Genomic DNA, 21,590 nt, shown 5'->3' with positions numbered 1-21,590 from the left:
ACAATTATGTATTGAATTTTTGTATTATTATATTACTTATGTGAAGTTATATAAGATTAATATAAAAATATATTTAATAATAAAGTAAACCAAAAAATTTATTTTGGTTTATATTTTTAATAGAAAAATTTATTTACTATTTTATATCATTTAATTAGGCTAACACAATTTAATTATTACATAGTTAATATAAGATTGACTTTTTTTAAAAATATTATTTATATATGACACACATAAAATATTTTTGTTAATAAAATCATATTGATTTTTAAATCATAAAGTGAATGATAAATAATAAATATATTATAAATATTTTATAAATTTTACAATCACCTATTATTACCGTAAACTTATTATTTATTAATAATATTTAAATTTTATTTTTATATTTTAATTTAAAATAATATTTTTCTATGTAACATATGTATTACAAGCATAACTATAATCTATTGAATCTAAATAATATTATTCTTACTATTTATTCACATTCAAAGAAGTTTTTGAAAAGATATAAATATAAAAAATTATTGTTAATTTTTATTTGTTAATTTTTTTAATATACACGTATATTTCTTTATTATAAAATTTTATTGTAATTATTTATCTTTTATTCAAATTCTTTTTTTTTAAATTTATGTACATTATAAATATTTAATTCACTAAAATAATTTTTCAAAAATTTATATTTTTGATAAAATACTTTCGTATAGTATATGAGTTAAAAAATACTAGTATTAATATATATATATATATATTAATTATATTATATTATTTTAATTAAATCTATTATTTTTCTTACAATTTCAAATTCAAAAGTTAAAAAAAATATTTTATGTATCAACTTTCTGTTGTTAATATTGAACTTTTCTACTCTAACTCTATTCTCATTCTCAATGTCTGTCTTACTAAAACTTAATAACTATGAAATGTTATTCATTAGAATTAGTTGTTAATGCCGTCACAAGAAGTTACTAAGTGATCCCACACGAAGGGACAACTATTGTACAGATCTATTTCGTTGTCGTTCTGACATTACTAACAATCAAATCTCACACAAGATAGGATTATCACTGACAAATAACTTGTGTGTTTAGTTTTGCTTATTGTTTCTAAGAATTTTAGTTTAGAAAATTATTATATTAAGATACATTTAACATTTATGATCTTTGAATATTTATTTTTTTATCTATATTTGTACCTTATTCGACAACTACATATTGAATTTTTGTATTATTATGCTACTTATGTGAAGTTATATAAACATATTTTTCTTTATAAATATTTTTTTCTCAAACAAGCGTGGATAATGGGTACAAGACGGGTATGCGGGTACCTAGAGGGTACGGGTACGGAGATTAATGTTCATACCCACGAGGGTATGGGGCTGGGTACGCGTATTTTTTTAAAACGCGGGTATAGGGATGGGTACTGTAGTACCCTACCCATACCCTACCCATTGTCATCCCTATAGACAAACGTCAGCATGACGTTACTGATAACATCATCATTTTTTAATTATTTTTTTTTGTAAATTCTATCCAAATATATTTTAATTATATTTTAATAAATCTCATTTAATTTAAATTAAAGTGTAGGATGTTACGATATGACTTGTTAGATATTAGTAGAACCAAATTTCCTTCCAAAATATTGCAGTGAGTAATATAATGGCTGAAACTTATTGAACCATATTTGGCTCAATATTTCAAGGATAAAAAAGGAAAAATCAGGCTGAGATTTTGTAAAAGTTGTGTAAACTGTATATTGAAGAGGATCCTAATTGGATATTATTGTTTACGATTGTTAGAATTTCTTCAGAGTTGAAAATGCATAATTCATTCCAGTGAGGATTTCTTGTTTTATATAATTTTTTTTTAGTTCTTTGTGAATCTTGTTTTATATCATTTAATTTAAGAATTTGTTAATGAGATCCTTAAAATAACGTGTAAATTATATATTTATTAATTTTTCATTTGTACTTATATATTTGTTAATTTTATTTTAAATTTTAAATATTAAAGTTGTTATTTAACTTTTTTTATTATTTTATCTCTTAAATTTATTATTATTAATAAATATTAATTATTAATATTTAATTATATTTTTTAAGACTATACGATAGAAAGTATTAGTTTGAAATAAATTATATTTTAAAATTATTTAATTTTATTAAATTTTTATCATTTTGATACATTATGTTCGTAGAATTGTAGTTATATAATTGAGTTAAAATGGTTTTTTTAAAATTATTATTTAAAATAGTTTTATTATATATAATATATATTTTTATTTAATTATTAAATTATATATATATATATATATATATATATATATATATATATATATATATATATAATACCTGTGTATTTATGTAATGGAAATGACTTTTAAAGTCAGGATTGAGGATGTGGATTTTCTCCTACACTTCTGCAAGCTCGCGAGCGATGTTAGTGATTATTCGGCTTGAAACAAGTGTGTTCATGTCTTGGGTGAAATTGTTGTCGAGGACGATTGAGAATCAAGCCTCGAAGCTGAAGGAGACAGTGTGAGAAAACAAAGAGACTCAATTTTTTTATCCTGTTTCTTAATTTTTTAAAACTTTAACGTTATAAAAAAAAATGTTTTATTTCCATTAACTGATTTATTCAACCAGCAGCCAGCAAAATTTTGAGCTGGACTCAACTTTCTAATCCACAGCTAAATTAGCTCAACCAAAAATATATGCATATATGGGGAATTGGCCTTCAACTTTCTCTCCCCTCCTCCATATTTTTGAGCAAGAAATGTACTTGTGGGCTAGAAACCGAAACAAAATGATTATTGTGTTTTTCTGCAGTTGCATATGAATTTTCAATTAATAACATGAAATATTAAGATAAATATAAAAGGATAAAAAAATTATATATATATATATATATATAATATTAAAATAGCACTTATTGAAAAAATAATAAAAAATTAGTCACACGAGAGGAGAATGAAGATGGTAGATTGCATAACTATAGCCTTATAGAAAGCGTAGAAAAAACCAATAAAAACTAGAAAAAATTATTAAAATGAATTTGTTTTTTGATGGCCATACTTTAAATTTCGTGTATCTTCCAAGTTTGGTTAAAATTAATAAGTGTACTGTGGATATCAACTGGTCCAATTCAGGTTTTAATTTTGTGTATCTTCAAGTTTGTGGGTTGGTTAATTTTTACCAAACATTACTAAAACCCATTAAATAAAGAATCTACATTTTTAAAACCAGGGGCAATCGAGTGAAAAAATCATGAATGGGTTTTTTAATATAAATTTTCAATTGAATGAATGAAGTCTGACAAGCAAACTACAAATGACAATTCAGCAAACAAATACTCTAAAATGAATATAAAATTGAATATTTTGATGGGGTAGGTCTTATCTTTTTACAGTTACAGCCATGTTAATTATTATAATTTTTGTTACAAAAAGAAGTGTGGTACAAGAAGAGAACAGGTGTGTTGAATGATGAGCTTTCAACATCATAATTATTGAAGTGTTAAAAGACAAATGGATCACAAATGTTAAATAAAACAACAATGATTTGGGCAATGGATGTTGGGAGTGATGTGATGTGGTCATTGAGAGGTGGAAGAGACAGACAGACAAGAGAGTCTAAGGACGCTGCCAGGCAGCAATGTATTGTTATTGCATTGCATTGCCACCTCATTTCAGGTTCACACACTCTCTTCCTCGGCACTTTTAAAACCTCTCTCTCTCTCTCTCTACAGTAATCTTTCTGTCCTTTTCCTCTCTCACACATTGTTTGAGCTTTGCAGACATGCAGTGATGACAATCCTGCAACTTCTAGTTTTGCATAATCGTAGGCAAACCCTTCTTTCTTTCACTCTTCAATTATGACTGCCTCATTTGCACATAAATGCAAATTAGTTTTTCTTTTCTTTTTTTCTTTCAATTTTTACTTTATGTGATGTACTGTAACCTTTTTTCTTGGTCAGGGGTGATGATCTTTCACTTCTTCTCTTGGTGGGTCAACGTCAGCCACGGGAGTTTTTCTATGTACATGTTATTATTATATTTTCCTATTTTTTTATTATGGTATTATTTCAATTTAACCATTTCTGAAATTGTTTAACTGCTGAAGTGGGAGAGAATGGTGTCTAATAAAGCTTATTCATGCCGTGATAACCATATCATAAGAGAGTAGCCGTGGAAATGGGTGAAATTTTGGTAGGGTATTACACTCCTTATATATTTGTGTCTTACAAAAGCTTTAACTTGTATTTATATGGGTGATAACTACAACTGTAATATCTATATTTTTATTCATTGAGCAATTATATTCACACTCATATCTGCCACTCACATTTTATTAATTTGTTTGTCAAGTTTTCTTACTTAAATTAATAAACCCTCTATTAAATTGATATCAAGTAATAAACTTAAATAGTTATATTATTTAATAAATTTTTAAAAAATATAAATTTATCAATTCAATTATTGAATTATTTAATATTATCTTTCTAATTACCTATATCAAATTTTATATAATTTAAATATTTATAAATATGTTATACAAAAACTGATATTTACTTATATTTTAAAAATATATTCTGTTAAAATAAAATAATAACATGAAATATTTAATAATTTTTTATAAAATTATATAAAGTTAGTATACTTAATAAGAATTTAATAATGATTAAATAAATTAATCTCATATTTTATTAAGTTAGTATAAGTATACAAATTTAATTTAGTGTTAGCGGATCTTAATTCATTAACAAAATGTGAATGCTAGTTATTTTAATGATTTTTTTTAACATGTACAACTTTACACTGAATAAAAAGTTATATATAAATTAAGTTTTCATAAAAAAAATTGTAACATTTAATATTATAAAATAACATTGAAATATGTAATTTTTAATAAAAATTTACTATATATAACTTTTTATTCTTTACAATGTTGTGTTCGAAAAATTTTATTTTAAAATACTAATATTATCAACGAAAAAATCATTAAAAGAAACGTTGATAAAAATATGTAACTTAAATAAATAAATATGTAAAAATAACACACTTTTTAATTATAATAGCATGGTAATTAATTTTTTAAATTAATTACAAAATTACTTTAAAAACTAGTTATGAATATAATAAATATATGATGTAAGTATAGGTACAATTGAAGTAAAATACCTATATTTGTAGCATACAGAAACTTGTAGGTAATTCATAATTCTTAATCTAAACCTATTTGATAGCTAAATATTCTATTCATTATAAGTATTTTTATTTTTATTTAATTTGTATCCAATTGAGTTTGCATCTAATTATTATCACTGCATAGAAGCGGGGATGGGTTGAGTTCAGTTGAGTGTTTTAGGTATGGCTCGTGATATATAGCAAAAGGAGTATCTAAATATGATTCTTTCAAAGTAAGATGTTGTCTTGTAAGGGTATGTATATATTTAGTTTTTATAATTACACTTGTTTATAATTTAATTATATATTTTAAAAAGTAACGCTTATGTACAAATCTTGTGTTATATTTCAGTCTTTGTAGTTGTAATGTTGTTGCTAACTATGAAGTCAGACAAAACATAACAAAATACCCGTGAAAGATTAAAATGTAAGTTTTTTTTTTAAATTTTATAAACTTATCAAATATAAAAAGATTAAATATATATATATATATATTAACTAATTATAATTTAAAAAAATACATAACATATCTTAGTTGATAAATGATCTATATTAAACTCAATAGTATATATCTTCATAATATTTGATCCTTGACTAATAAATTTTTAGTTTATTTTATATTTTACCTTTTATCATACTTATAGTATTTTTGTTATAATTTTTTAATATGTAACTATCTCAATTTACATATAGTATATTTTTTATATAATATTAATTTTTATTGAATCTTTAAAATATCTTTTTTTATAAGAAATAAAATATTTATTAGATGTAAAATTATATCATTATTCAAAATTTTAAAAAATTAACTTTATTACATTACTGAATTTATAATTTTTTTTATCATAATATAAGTTAGTAGTTTTCGTTATATTAACTCAAAAGTTCATTAGTTTATCTATATGGTATTTTTTTTTTATTTTATTAATAAGATATTTTATCCATAAAAGATATTTAAGTATATCTAATATATATATATTTTAACTCTGATAAAAAAACTTTGTCAAACATAAATTATTTTAATATTTTATAATGATAATTACATATTTTAATTGATCTGTGTATTCACTAAATCAATAATTTCTGTATTAATAAATGTACGATTTTAAATTATAAATAGTGATATTTGATTTAGATATATGCGTTTTCAGGCTCTTAAAAATTCATGATTTTTTATTTAGTATCTCATTTTAAATTCTTTTAGATATGTCTACTAATTTTTATTTTTAATTAAAATATATATTTGATCTTATAATTAATACTCATTTTAATTACTCTATATACTTTTAAAAAATAGTACTGTAGAGATCAAAATAGTAATGATACAAACAAAAACAAAACAAAGTATCCATAAATATATTATCTAAAATATAATTTTTTAAGTATAGAAATGAATATTAATTATAAAGACTAAATATATAAAATTTATTTTTTTAGAAAATAAATTATGACAAATAACGTCAATGAATGATATTATAATAAAATGTATGGACATATATTACAAATTTAAAGTTATTAAAATTTTAATCATTAACTTTTTTTAATTAACAGTTATAATTACATCTTATCTTTAAAAGTGTATCTCTTATTTAGAGGAGTGAAAATTGAAAATATAGGCATGTGTTGTTTAGTTTGCTGAATTCATGGATTTCATTTTTTTTTTGTTTAGGTTTTCTTAATGTGCGTTTGAGAGTTGAGTTTAGGAAAAAAAAATTATTTTAAATTTAAAGAGTTATAGAAAATTTATAAAAATAAATAAAGTATTAACATATTAAATTTATATTAGTCTATTGTTTTATAATTTTACTTCAAAATTTTATGAAATTACAATATATTAATTAAATTTTTTTCCTTCTCTAAATCCTAATTGTCAAATTTAATATGTTTTATACTTTTGTGTTTTTTTTTTTTTTTTATAGGCAAAACAAATCTTATTAAAAAGAGTTCAAGGGGAACTCAAAACCCATATACACAAAAAATTACTTACTCAGAGAAATAAAAAGCAAAAATATACTTATGCAAAATTAAGACAGATGCAATTTCGTGGGTTCAAATACCAATCAGCTAACATAATAGCTTCTCCCTTACTAACAAGTGATAACCATTTCTAGGATCTCAAAATAATAGAATCTAGGACTTCTCTCTCATCCAAAAGACCATTGAAAAATATAATTCTATTTCTATGCAACCACAAAGACCACACTGTACTTACTCAAATAATTAATAAGCATATTCCTTCTCTTTTACTACAGCCAACACCAATCCAAGAAAGTAAGTGAGTCGATAAATCTGAAGGCAAAACCAGTGAGAATCCAAGTTAACGCGCAATAAAGTACCAGATTTGAGATAAAACTGAGTACGTTAAAAATAAATGAGTTGGAAGTTCCTCCAAACCATGACAGAAACAACAAGTTATATCATCAATTTGAACACCACGATCAATCAGTAAACCTTTACAAGGAAGTGCATTCAACAACAATTGCCAAGAAAAAAACCAGACACTTAAGAGGGATCTTCCCTCTCCATAGCCTTTGCAAGGCATCTGCCGTACACTGATCTACACTATTAGGACCACCAAAAAGTTCAAATAGCCATGAATACGCAGATTGTACTGAATAACAACCTGAAGAATCTGCCCTCCATACCTATTTATCTTCTTGTAGTAACTTAATAGAAACTCCATCCACAAGCTCCAACAAAAGATTAAAGCTCGAGATTTCATGTTGAAAGAGTCCTCTTCGCCAACTAACATTCCAAACCCATCTAGTGCCATCATGAAAACCATTCTCCACTACACGTGATTCAACATTTCTCGCCACTGCAAATAATCGCGGAAATGCTTCACACAATCGCACCCCTCCTACCCACTTATCTCTCCAAAAAAGAGTGTGTAAACCTGCACCCACACTTCTATCAAACTTCTCATCCAGCCATGAATTCCCTTGATGAATAACCTCCAGCAAATCACGCCACCACAAAGAACATCTGTTGTGAACTGATGAACGCTGAAGAGAAGAAGTAATCTTCCATATCTAGATTCCAACACCCGCACCCACAATGAACTTGAATAGTTAACACCTCGCCACAACCATTTACCAAGAAGCGCCCAATTAAACCACTGCACATTCCTAATGCCCAAGCTACCATTCTTCCGCGGTCTACATACAGTTTTCCATTTCACCTAGGGGATTTTAGATCCATCCTTAACACCCTTCCATAAAAAATTCCGTTGGATAGTGACAATTTCCTTTATTACCGACTTCGGCACTTTAAAAAAGGATAACGAGTGCAATGACATAGAATTAAGAACGGCATTAATCAAAGTCACCCTACCTCCAATCGATAAATACCTATGCTTCCATGACGCTAACCGCTTTTTAAGAGCCTCTAACACACTCTTCCATGCACTAGGCTTTCTCGGGTTAACACCTAACTGTAACCCGAGATACTTTAATGGGAAACTACCAATCTTACAATGTAGGAACTTCGCAGCCAAGTTTTCAAAGTCATCACCAGTGTTAATCCCCAATACAAAAGATTTATGGAAGTTAATTTTCATACCTGACATTAATTCAAAACTACGCAATACTGCTTTCAAAGTCCACAAATTCTGCACCGAAGCCTCTCCCATAATCAATGTGTCATCCGCAAACTGCAGCAAAGAAATATCTGGTCCCCCTTCCCCAATCGTCACACCATATACTTTTGTGTTTGTGTAAGATTAATTTTATAAGGCATAAAATAATACAATTAATCGAGTACTCTCTATGAGTGGGAATTCCATGTCGTGAAATTCTATTCTTGTTGAAAACTGCTAACCTGTTTTCCATCGTAAAATAGGGAGTTGAATGTTAACTTTAACAATAATCTTATAGACGTTGAATTTTGATTCAATGCTAAAAAAAAATATACATCTTATTATTTGATTTAAGTATTTAATGACAAAAAATGAAGAGCAAAACTTATCGTCAAAAAACTCTACTTGTTGAAAGAAAAATAAAATCTCATTTTTAGTTCATAACACTTCTTAAATGAAATAATAAACATAAGTGATGTCAAAAGAAATAAACCTAACAAAATAAATCTCCTTTCAGAACTAGTATGGTTATGAAGAGAGGAGAAATAAAGGTACAATTATTTTTTAATTCAAGTACATATTTATTATTTTAATATTTTTAAAAAATAAAATAAACTAAATTGTAAACTGTTAATTCTTTCCTCTCTCTCACATATCTAGCAAAAAATTTATAACTATTGATTATCAACAAATATGTAATTTTTTAAATATAATAATCATGTTAAAAGAATATATATTAAGACATTTTATTTAAAAATTCAGCAAAATTACGAAGATTTGTTGAAATAATATCTATATATTTTTTTGGAATTTTTTTTTTCATGTGATTAATTTCTGTCAAACTCAAGCTTTAACCCCATAGAGGCCCCACTAAACTTGAGCTTGGTTACCACTTTGTCCTCTGCATATGTTCTTCATTAAATATTCACCCCTTTCTTTGTTAGAGTACGCAATGAGTTTTTAGGCAAGAGATTTTTTTCCCCATACAAGGACACTGGATTATTTCTTCTCCAAACTTTTTGGTTCTCCTCAATCGTAAAATGACCTTTTCAGTTTTCATAGCATATTGCTCTTTGTTAACTTGGATGGAAAAAGGAATATTCGATATTCACAGTTCTTTAAATTCATGATCACGAGCATGCCAAATGTTTGATAACAGATGCAAACAAATCCAAAGCAAAAAGCTGAAACTCCTTAAACGTAGAACGAAGCTGCTTGGTTAGGCTGCAAAAGCCATTATGGGTGTTATGGCAAAAAGCTTTCAACTCATTTCAAGTTTACATAAATGAATGATAGACTCAATCAATAATGTTACGTGTGAATTATTTTTATAATTTTAATATAATTAGTTTCACAATGTCTTTTTGCATAAGTGCTTCACATACATGTACACACTCAAACACAATGAGTTAATTGTTAGATAAGTTAAGTGGTGATTTATGTGTATGTACAATTGATATTTTATTTTAAGATGTTATTTTAAAAATTAAAAAAGCATTTACTGTATTGTTATATATTATGTTTAAATAATTTAAAAGTTGATATACAAAATACGAGAATTTCAATTAATTTAATTATTATAATAACATTTTTCTGTAAAATTTTATTAACAGATGTAATTTTAAGTAGTTTGACACACAAAATACAAGAGCATCCTAACCTGGATTCAACAATCATATTAACCAGCCTTTATTATACCCCACAAGACTGTGTGCCACACGTTTACTTCAAAGGTGGGGTTGCAGCATACTTTTCGATGTTTCATCGTATTGGAGAGATTGGGGGGGTTGGCAATTAGATTACTTAAAAACAACTACCCTTGCCTTGACATTGTTTTTGCTACTCAAAAGTCAAGTCGACTCATTGTCTTAATTAAGAATAAAATTTTATTGTTGTTTTTTTAATAAAATTTAAAATTTTATTTTAGTAACGTGTATTAATTTTTAATGTTAAACTTTATTACATAAATTATTGAAATCAAACTCCATTATAAAAAAGTTATCATTTATTAACACACAAAAATTATCAAGTGTTAATTAGAATATATTAATATTTTTACTAACAAAATTATTTATTAGTATCGTTGTTAGTATAAATACTTAATGTCTATACCAAGATTTTTTTTTTCTGTTAAATAACAGCTGTACCAACTGTTTATTAGTAAATGATATTTTTGTTTTAGTGTTCTAATTCTAATTGAAGAATAGTATTAAAAATACATATGATAGTCTATTTAAGTTTGTTTCTCATTTGACATACAAGTATTCTCCGTTACCTTAGTTAACCTAAGGTGGAGTTTTGTCTCTACTATCTTAAGAAACACAATAACTTTTTTTTTTTATTATTTAATTAGAATCTGAATAGGCTTAGCTCTGCGACTTGTGAGGAGGAATAGAAGCTCACTTATCTTCTACATGATCTTCAAGTGACTTATTCCAACTGTCTTTTATAGTGACAATAAAAGTTCAGTATCCATAGCTAGCCACTATGTGTTCCATATAAGAAATTCAAACCCTTGAACAATGATTGTCACTTTGTTCACGAGAAGTCCAAATAATTCTCATGTTGCCCATTCGTACTCAAGTCTAGCTTGGTGACACATCTTTAATTACAAAGGTTCTCATTTTGGTTCCTTTCTTGTTCAAGGGCCATGGTCACATCTACCATCTACCAACTTGGGGGGTAGGGGTGGGGATCAGATCAATCACGAAACCAAACTATAAGGGTGTCATATAAATACAGTACATATTAATAAATTTGTTTTATTTACTTTATCTGGAATGCATTTATCTTTAATCGAAAATAATCCTATTCGAATTAGGTAGAATCATTAAAGACGGAAAAGCTCTCCATCCCAGTATACCTATTAGTTAATTGGGTTATAGTAAAATAAATTAAAAATTAGTTTATAAGCAATGTTAATCACTCTTCTTATATGCGTTGTCACAAAATGTCTTTGCCTTAAAATCTACAAAATATGAAACTAACCTAATCAAGGAATTTATATACACTAGAAAAACATCCAGTGTAAAGCATGTCAATGTTAAATTTGCTAAAATTTAAATAAAAAGTATCAACGTCAATTTTTAGAGTTAAATTTAGGTAAAGTAATTTTTTTATTAAAAAATATTTATTATACTTTTACAACTTTAATATAATAAATATATTCTTTTTTAATAAAGATAAAATAATTTTGTGTGCTTAAACCCAACCCTTAAAATTGAAGTTAATAAAACTCAATTTAAATTGTTTTTATATATTTTCTTTTTGTTGTACCTTAAGGATGTACTTTTAATTATCCAAACTTGACTTAATCCTAAAAATTAAATGGGATAGGTTATAATACTATTTTAAATTTACATTTAACTTAATTTAACCCCATCAAACTAGATTACAAGAAATTATTTTTTGTCTAAACCTTCTAAAAAGATATCTCCTAGGAATATAAAACATCTTAAACATATTTATAGTGATATGGAACATCTTAACAGCCAACGCATGTGTCTTGATATAGGTGAGTTAGTAACAGACACACGTTTACAAGTTAAAGGTTACTCTCTAAGTACGTGTTTAGAAATGGAACCAAACACACTGTACGTAAAAAGAGTGTGAATTGCTCTCGCTAAAGTTCTAAAACAAAATGGTTCAGTTTATGACTAAATCACTTAACTAAGTGTGGCAAAGAGCATGTCTACCACAAAACAAGGCACTCTAAAAACGAGAAGACGTGAAGTTAGTCAACAAGACAAAAAACTTAAGGTTCAAATGCACGCGTACAAGCATCTTCTACATGCATGATCACTGACTCGCAAGAGAGAAAGTGAAACCAAGGATTTGCGAGTCCCAATGAAAATTGAAAACAAATAGACGTATATATATTATTCGTTACAGCCAATTATTTGGTTTGACAAGTGAACATGTGTATTCTAAAATCACATGACAATATGACATACCATACCATACCAGCTCCTCTCAGTTTCTTAAAGGAAGAAACTCAAAAAACTGGTTGGAGGCGATTTCACTGTCCATAGAAGCATTGGCACAGAACATAGGTTTTCTCTCAGCAAGACAAATGCCATTTTGGTCGTCCCTTTTAAGTGGAAAAAGGTCTAGGGTCCGAGGATCTGCATTTTCTTCATCATAATAGTTGAAACTTTCTCTGTTTAGTACAGATGGTAAATTGAAATTTTGGGGGGTTAAAAGCTGTGTGTTATGTGTTCTATGTGCAGCTGAACTTGTAGGAACTGCCATAGAAATGGGAGGGAAACAAGGCATTTCCATATTTTGGCACTTAGCTTGCCTTTCTGCTGTGTTTCTCCTCAAAACTTGTATGCCTCTCTCTTCAAATTGAGTCCACACACTAGATCCTTTTTCTGCTATATCCAGCACTGCAGATTCCTGCAAATTACGGATGGTAAAACTTGACAGTAAAAAACTACTTAAAATTATAAAATAAAAAGAGAGATAGAAGAATGACAAAGCAAGTAAAGGAGGGAGAGTGGGGAGGGGTGAGAGAATTCTGAATTCACATTCAATTCACAAGTCCAAGAAAGTCTGAACTGATCTAGCATAAAACAGCCCCAACAGAAAGTTAAAAAAAGCAGCTTTTGAGGCCTCTCCTTTTTTCCAACATACAAAAGCCCTTGCTGTTTTCTTCCATTTCCTTCATGTTTCTCAATGCTGTGTATTATATTTATTTTTTTGGCTTTATCTTTTTATTTGACCTTCTGAATAAATAATTAGACCCCATTATTGCTCTCCCACAATCTTTTTGGTATCTTTGCTTAACAAAGCTGAATAAAATGTTGTAGCTGTACCATGAACAAAGCCAAGAGTAATTACAGACCTCTGCATGTCCACTGCAGTTTGAAGTGGATGCCCACTTCTTTGTCTCTTTAACTCCACAACCTGTCTCTTTCAACCCTGTGGCCAAAATCCAAACACCCCAAAATTCAACGTCAAATCTTGCATCCTAAAAAATCACATAAAACCACACACAAACTCTCTCTCTTTGTTATAATCATCAGTGTAAGGGTGATGTATATAATATAGGAATCTTTTGACCACTAAAAGAACCTTGAATAGCCCCAAAGGCCACAAACGTTATGGAAATGAATTAGCACATGATAATATCTAGCTGTATGTAATGTACCTCCTCCCTCTTATTGCATTTACCCATAACGTACTATTAGTTACTTCACTACTCTTTCTTTCTTTCTTACCTTCATTAGAAGCTGCATTTTCCTCCATTTCCCTACGACGACGTTTCTGTCTCTCTCTTGCCTTGTGATTCTGAAACCAGTAGAAGACGTTCTTCCCTTCAATCTTCCCAAACTGGCGCAACTGTGAAGCTATTTGTTGGATTTGTTCCGCTGATGGTGTTTTAGTTCCTTGCCTATACAATTCCTCAAGGACTAGTAATTGAACTGGCGTTGGACTCCACCTTGTGCTTTGCTGGGTCTGTACATGGGACCCTGTGTTATTTGTCCCTTGTTCTGCTACATTACCTGCACGATAGTACATAAGGCGAATGGGTATAGTTCACACTTGATACTATCATCAAATTTTGTTACCATAATCAAATGACATGTTTATCACATTAAAAAAACAAGGCTTTGCTATGAGTATGAGAATGTTAAGAGTCAACACAATTGGCTTTGGCTTACCAACATGGTGATTGAAGGTGAGGATGTGATTACAGTGGGTGCAAATACAATAAGGTTGGGGTATTGAGCAGATTGTGGGGATTTTGGGGGCTGCATGGGAATTGTGTGGGGAATTTGGAGTGGCAGAGTGAAAGGTACTACTGAATGAATCAGACATGTTTGAGGTTATAGAATCAGATCACCCTCTCCAACTACAAGGTCTTTGTCATAAAATTGCACCTTGGCTACTAAGGTCTATGTTTTTGAAAATAGGGTTTTTGTATGAGAAAGATGCAATGGATGAGATGAAGTTCAGGGTGGAACAGTGTATTTATAGGAAGAGAGAACGTTGTAGTAAAAGCTTTAGGTGAAGCAGCAAGCAACAAAAAGAGTTGACTAATGTATAATATACAATAGTAATAATTATAATAAATTCAGAAACCGAGTTATGTATTCAAATCATGAGAGAAGGGGAGAGAGAGAGATGAGATGAGCACTAGAACGCGTAGAATTCTGAGAGATTTAGAGTGAAGGTGTGTGTGTTTCTGAAAAAGGACACACTATGATGATGATGATGATGTCGTGTTATTAAAGTTGCTTCTTCCCCATGTCTCCTTTTATTTCTCTATGCACAACAACACGCTCACATGGTTAATTTTTTCCTCTCACAGATGGCTTTCACTCTTCCTTTCTCCTTGTTAAAAAATAAAATAAAAAATTCTCAAGAGATTTAAGATCTCTCCTTCTCCTCTCCATTTGAGACACACAACTTGCAAGTACACAAAGGAAACCTGTTTCGTATGGGTACTTTTTTGCTTTGTCTTGTACCTGACAGTTGACACTGTATATGCACGCACTACACTTTTGGACAATCACAACTTTCACACCCCCTATTGGTAAAAAACGAAATATCTAAATGTTGCTAAACAATAAGCAACTCCAACCATATTGTGATCTAAGATGTGATGTTATACGTTCCCTTTACATAGGTGGATGCAACATCTAAACTAATATCTTGTGATAAACATTAACATCGCCTTGATTTTTATTTTAATTTTTTTGCTCATTTTCTTCCAAATATTTCCTCTCCTAAACTTATAATTTTGAGCTAACATATCTCTTTTAATTGAAGGCATGTTTGGAGAAACGAATATTTACAAGGTCAGAGATGATGATATTTACTAAGGGTTAAATGTTCGAATTGAAGGGTCAATTTTATTTTTGAAGTCCTAAGATTTGATGTGTCCTTGATATGTAACTTGTCTTATTTCCTGCTTGCCGTTTTCTGAATGTAACGAATCTTTGAATTAGAATTTCTTGCACCAAGTATACAATTCAGAAGCAGAGGGCCAGAGAATCATGATGTATGTGAATAACAAGCCCTTTATGCTAACTATACAAATAAAAATAGAGCAAATATATTGAGGACAAACAGGTTTGCTTGTGTAATTTTAGACAAAATGTTTTACCTAACTGCAGAAGAGTATTTTGGAAGACTCCTAAAATAAAGTCACGATTTCTTGGCAGCAACCTCGTAATAAATTAATCTGTTCCAACTTTTTTATTGTTGCTAGTACAGTTAGATCTTACTTGAAGTAATGTTGACCTTAAAATCGAGATCACAATTTTAGTAACCTAACATGATCATATGTAGCCTTTGATATTTATAGCCATCAGCCAATTTATCTTTACTGCAATGGATCTTCGGGGAAAAAAATGGTTCTTATGATAATTTGTCTTTGTATATATATAAATGTTTAGACTAAGCGAACTTTATGCAAATTTAGGAAAAACAATCAATCTTAACGAAGACTTGGGAATTAGTGGACTGTCCTAAAATTAAATACAAGTCTTAAAAAAAATAATTTTAAAACTACAAAATATTATATTTGCGTTTAGAGATTTTTTTAAATTATTTTACTAGGTCACAAAAATATAGAAGTATATATGAACTAACAATGATGAAAAATAGAGTTATTATCTAAATGTACCATGCACCTTTTTTAGTTTTAATCGAGTAATTTTACAGACAAAGATGCAGACTAGTCTTTGAGTTACGGATAATTAGTTTTGTTTTTTCAAGGTGGAAATTCTAATATTTAAAGTTATGATATTGTACAGGCAAATTTTATTAAAAATCACAGTTCAATTTCATTGTAACCTATCAATCATTAGTGTATTTACTTTTCATATAACAAATACATTAAGTTAAAATGGTGGCCCATTGAATAACATTTTACAGTACATGATCATTCTAAGACAAGTCATGGAAAGAAAAGTCAGCTTATTCTTTGTATAACAATCAAATTATCACCAACACTTTTTGTCATCTTGCAGTGTCATAAAATAAGTTTGCGTGTAGAGCATATTGAGAAGGTACTACTGAATGCATATTGAATGTAAAGCAAAAACTTTATCGTATAATTAAGGCATGGCTGCGTTTCTCACGTGTAAAATAAATACTAGCTAGCTTTGTACCCTAAAAAAATATATTAATGGGTATCTTAAATACACTGGTTAAAATAAAATAAAAATATTAAAAATCATTTTAATATGTATTAAAAATTATAAAAAGAAAGTGCATCATTAACAATTTCTACCAAGAATTTTGAACTTTTAATTTCTGAACTAATATTTTAAAGTATTTAATTAGTTAGCATTTGTCAAAAGGTAAATACTGGCTAGATCATATAGCCAACCTCAAACTCAATCTGTTGTCTACAATGTGTCTCAAGTTTGGAAGCTGATTAACTGTTGAATGAATAATAGATAGGTGCTTGTCCCCCGACCGTCTCTTACAATTCAATAATGTTTGATTATTATGTTCTTTGTTAGTCATTCATTTATTTATACTTACAAGTTACAACATATTCAGTATAACGAATAGTCTCACTCTTGAAGGAGTCACCATACCTCGTTAAAAAGAAGGCACAATTTTTGTTTATATATATATATGATTCGTTTACATTTGGAAATTTACATAAATTATTAGTTTGAAAGTTTGTATGAGAGCATTAAATTTAAAATATTTCATTACAAATAATTAATAAATATTTTTATTAAATTGCTTTATTTTAACATGCTAATAATCTGAAACTATGGGTTGACTATTTCACGTACGTTGGTCAGGTTGAAAGCAGGTTCATCAGGAAACTGTGGAAGTCTAGCATCCGACCATTTCAAATATTATTTCCATTTCTTTTAATCTTTATTCATCTGCACTTAAAAATTTAAGATAATATTAATTGAGATAAGCTAAAAATAATTTAATTTATTGAAATAAATTATACCATAAAATTTATTAATATAAATTTAAAATAACTTATAAAAATCAAAAGCTACTTTACATAAATCATTGGTAAGCTTTTTTAAATAGTTCCTTAATAACTTAACATGCATAAAAAATAATTATTAAAATAAAAATAAAAATAAAAAATAAAAAATAAAAATATTAATGATTTTGAATAAATATTATTTATTTTAAACATAATGTATTTTTATTGATTTGATTGTGTATGATGTATTGATGTTCCACTTACATTGATAAATAAATTTTTTTAAAAATCATCTGACCCAAGTCGTATCCATTATGCCAACCATTTTAAAGTGGAGTTATTTTTTCAAAATATTTTTTTGGTCTAGATTTTCTTTTCTTTTCAAAATCTAAACCAAATCCGTGAGATTATAATATTTTCCTAGTCAATGCTGATTAGCTGCTGGGTAGAGTCAAATTATATATTGATGTGTAATCTTACCAGAATATCATGAAATACCATAGATTTAACATAAAAATTATAATTAATGATATTAAAATAAATTTAAATTTAAATTCATACTCGTTTAAATATTATATAAATAAAAAGTAGTCAAATAAAAATTTTAATTATATACTAATACAATATTTTTATCTCTCTTTTATTTTATTTTATTTTATTTCACTTTTTTTTATCACATTTTATCATCATATATTTTATTTATTTATTTCCCTTTTCTTCTTATATCTCAATAAACATTTACACCACAAAGTGTATAACAACCATTTTCATTCTCAGAAAAGCTTATACAGTATTTCAGAAACTATCGACTAATTAACAAACCACCATCTCATGAATTTTGTTAAAAAAATTATAATTTCTAATATATATATATGACATTTATATTTAGATAAACTTAACATAAGTGATCTATTTTAGTAAACCTATTAAACTATTTAAAGAAAAATTAATATAAGTTTAATGAGTGAAAAATTAATTTAAGCAGTTAAGAGATAACAATTCTAACAGATTTTAAATTTAAAGGTATGATCATGGTTTTTAAAATATTAAATTAATTATGTCTATTCTTCATATTAAGAGACATATCAAGTTTTGTTTAAGAAATTTGGTGATTTGATTGAAAAAATCAATATATCAAAAGCTTAATAACTTATGATTATTGTTAGATTTTATAGGAGTTTTCAATCAATTCACATGGATCTATTTATTAACTAAACCTTAAGATTTTATTTGGATGAAGAATTTTAAAATTGTAAAAATATGAAAGTAATATTAGGAGATACTTAAAGTAGAAGTAAAGTATAAAAGAAGTTATGAATAATTAATATAAAAAGTCAAGCATAACAGAAAGAATTGTAAATTCTCTCTAAAATAAGACATTTAAAATTCATTTTATTTAACATAAAAATTATCTTGTTAAAATTTTGTAGTATTTTAATATTAATTTTTTTTATTTCCTAAATACATGAATTGTAAGAATTTTAAAATGTCCTATCCAAACATAACTCAAGAATATTAATAATTTGATATAATAGATTTTCTAGTTAATTTAATAATTTATTGAAATTTCTAACAAGTAGTATTAGGGCCACCAATATTGTTAAATTATTGAGATTTATATTTATGAGTGAATTTTGTAAATCTTCGTAAATAAATGATGTTTTTCCTTTGCAAAACATTAATGAATCTAGATTTATAAAGTTGTTTTCACCAAATAAATTATAACATGACTTCTTATATATGAAATTGGAATATTTTTTTTGTGCTTTCATGGTGCTTTTGTGGATTTAGCTTTTCAAAAGTCATCATAATTGTATATTTAAATAATAAATGAGAAAGTAAGAATATATTTATTAATGTTAAGTTATTGTTAATCTTTATGAATCTAGTATATTAACCTTTATATATACTTCACATTATTTTATTAATAATTGTATATTATTATCTTAACCGGAAGTACAAGTTTTTTTATCTAATATTCAAAAGAAGTTATAATAGTAAGTTTTAGAGAAGGGCAGCAAAACTAATTAGACAATATTTTCACTAAAAGATAAAATTTAAATATAAAAATATCTTGGTGAATATAGTTAAAATGAATAATATAAAATTATTTCTTTAATTTTACTTTTATTTAAAAATAAGATTTTTATTCAAACACAGATTAAATGAATAACTAATAGCTTAATTTAATAAACATTTTTCTATGAAACCAGATCAAGTTCATATAAAAAATTTATCATTATGACTAGTTCTTTTTTATCCCTCTCTCATCGTTTGTTTATAAAGTCTTTTGACTCCTCTGCTCTTATAGATCAAACCAAAACTCACTGACAAAGCAACACTCCAAACAAGAATAAGTTATTCTCAAACATAATACTTTCAACAAAGATATATGTTTTAAAGATATAAACCCAAAAATAAACAACTAAAAAATTCTAAAAATCCCTTAAGATGAATTATACATTCTTTAAGAATCTAAAATAAGTTATAATTTTTATTATATAATCAAAACTATCTAGAAGCTGGAGAAAAAAATTCAACTCTTAATTAAACAATCTGTAGTAGAACATGCTAAGAAATACAAATATATGCATATAAAATATGTTCAAGTAGTAGTCAAATCTCTTATCAGAAATGGACTCAAAGCCTTGATCCTTATATATCTTAGAAACATTAGACATAATAATGTTAGTGACTCCCTCATAGTAACAGTCAAAACAAGTTTAGGTCATAGACCAATCTACTTCAATTATTTTACAAATAAAACAATGATGCTTTTTGATAGAACTATTCTAGATTTATTATTTTTAAATATCTGAATTTATAATCTAGACATGAAGGAAGGATTTATCCCAATAACTCTTTTATATTAGATTCAATATAAGGTCATGAATACTTACAACTCTAAGGTCTTATTAAAAATAGATGACAAAGAATCAACTCTATTTGTCACCGACCTAAAAATAAATAAATGTAACTATTTCAAGACTCATAAGATGGGATGAAGTTAACCTTCCAACCTCATAGTTTATATAAAAAGGGTAAATCTAACCTTTTCAAGACAAATCCTAGAACTTTAAAAAATTAGGCAATTTGAATCAAGAAGAGTATAAATCATTTTTTCATAGAAAAAACTCTTTCTCTTCTAGGTCAAAAGCCTTCACATCAGAGTTTGCTTCAATGAGAAAGTGAATCTCTACAACATCTAAACCAATCCATAAGACTACTATTCCTACATCTATAATTCCTAAAGTTAGTCTACAAAGAACAAAAACAACCTATACCATTCTAAAACCACCTACCATTATAGATCTATACAATTCCTAACCTACTCCACCATGAATGGTTATTATGATGTTATCTCATGAGTTCATTTTAGATAAATAAGTCTTTCATAAAAACTTATACTATAAGGATTAGGAACCTCAGAGAAGATGATTTTTACAAAATTAAAAGGCTCCAAAAAATAAAAAATTTAAGAAAAATAATACAATTTTCTTAGTGGTACGTGAACATTCTTTTCTTCGACGGGTTTCATGCTTAAACATTTAAAAATAAAATTAATTATCTTTTTCCAACCGAGTTAATGGGCAGAGAACTACTAACATTATTATTGTTTAACATATTCAAAATGGTGAGAAGATTCAATCAAAACTACATCCTTCCAACCAATACTAACTTCTTAATATTAGGGATAAAAAACATAACCTTGTCATGGTCTTGCCTTTCAAAACAAAAAACTTAGAGGAAGAAATGAACTCCAAGGATATTAAAAGTCTAATAGAATATACAAATTATACCAATAAGTATCTGTAAATCATTGGAGATAAAATTATCTCCATAAAATCTCAAGCAATTTCAATATCAGTCTACAAATTAAGGAGTCCACCCTTCTACACA

At 27.1% G+C, this 21,590-nt stretch overlaps 1 protein-coding gene across 1 annotated transcript; it reads right to left on the bottom strand.

Annotated features, from left to right (window-relative positions):
- Positions 1-12,742: 12,742 nt before the first annotated feature.
- LOC113859817 (WUSCHEL-related homeobox 6-like) lies at positions 12,743-14,593 on the bottom strand. The gene is made up of 4 exons (XM_027492498.1): positions 14,437-14,593; positions 13,993-14,277; positions 13,617-13,693; positions 12,743-13,168 (listed from the first exon to the last, which is right to left on the bottom strand). The coding sequence occupies exons 1-4, from the start codon at positions 14,591-14,593 to the stop codon at positions 12,743-12,745; spliced, it is 945 nt and encodes a 314-aa protein (XP_027348299.1).
- Between the last annotated feature and the right edge of the window lie 6,997 nt (positions 14,594-21,590).

This window comes from Abrus precatorius, unplaced genomic scaffold (assembly GCF_003935025.1).
Source record: "Abrus precatorius isolate BTA unplaced genomic scaffold, Abrus_2018 Scaffold2, whole genome shotgun sequence".
NCBI classification, from domain to species: Eukaryota; Viridiplantae; Streptophyta; class Magnoliopsida; order Fabales; family Fabaceae; genus Abrus; species Abrus precatorius.
Note: the sequence above shows the minus strand (reverse complement) of the source record. Positions and strands in the feature narration are given on the sequence as shown.

Excerpts from the sequence above, each read along its gene's own strand:
- LOC113859817 (XM_027492498.1), bottom strand. The coding sequence starts at position 14,593 with ATGTCTGATTCATTCAGTAGTACCTTTCACTCTGCCACTCCAAATTCC. Across the intron at positions 14,278-14,436 it reads CACCTTCAATCACCATGTTG|GTAATGTAGCAGAACAAGGG; the intron begins GTAAGCCAAAGC and ends ACTATCGTGCAG. Across the intron at positions 13,169-13,616 it reads ACTGCAGTGGACATGCAGAG|GAATCTGCAGTGCTGGATAT; the intron begins GTCTGTAATTAC and ends CGTAATTTGCAG.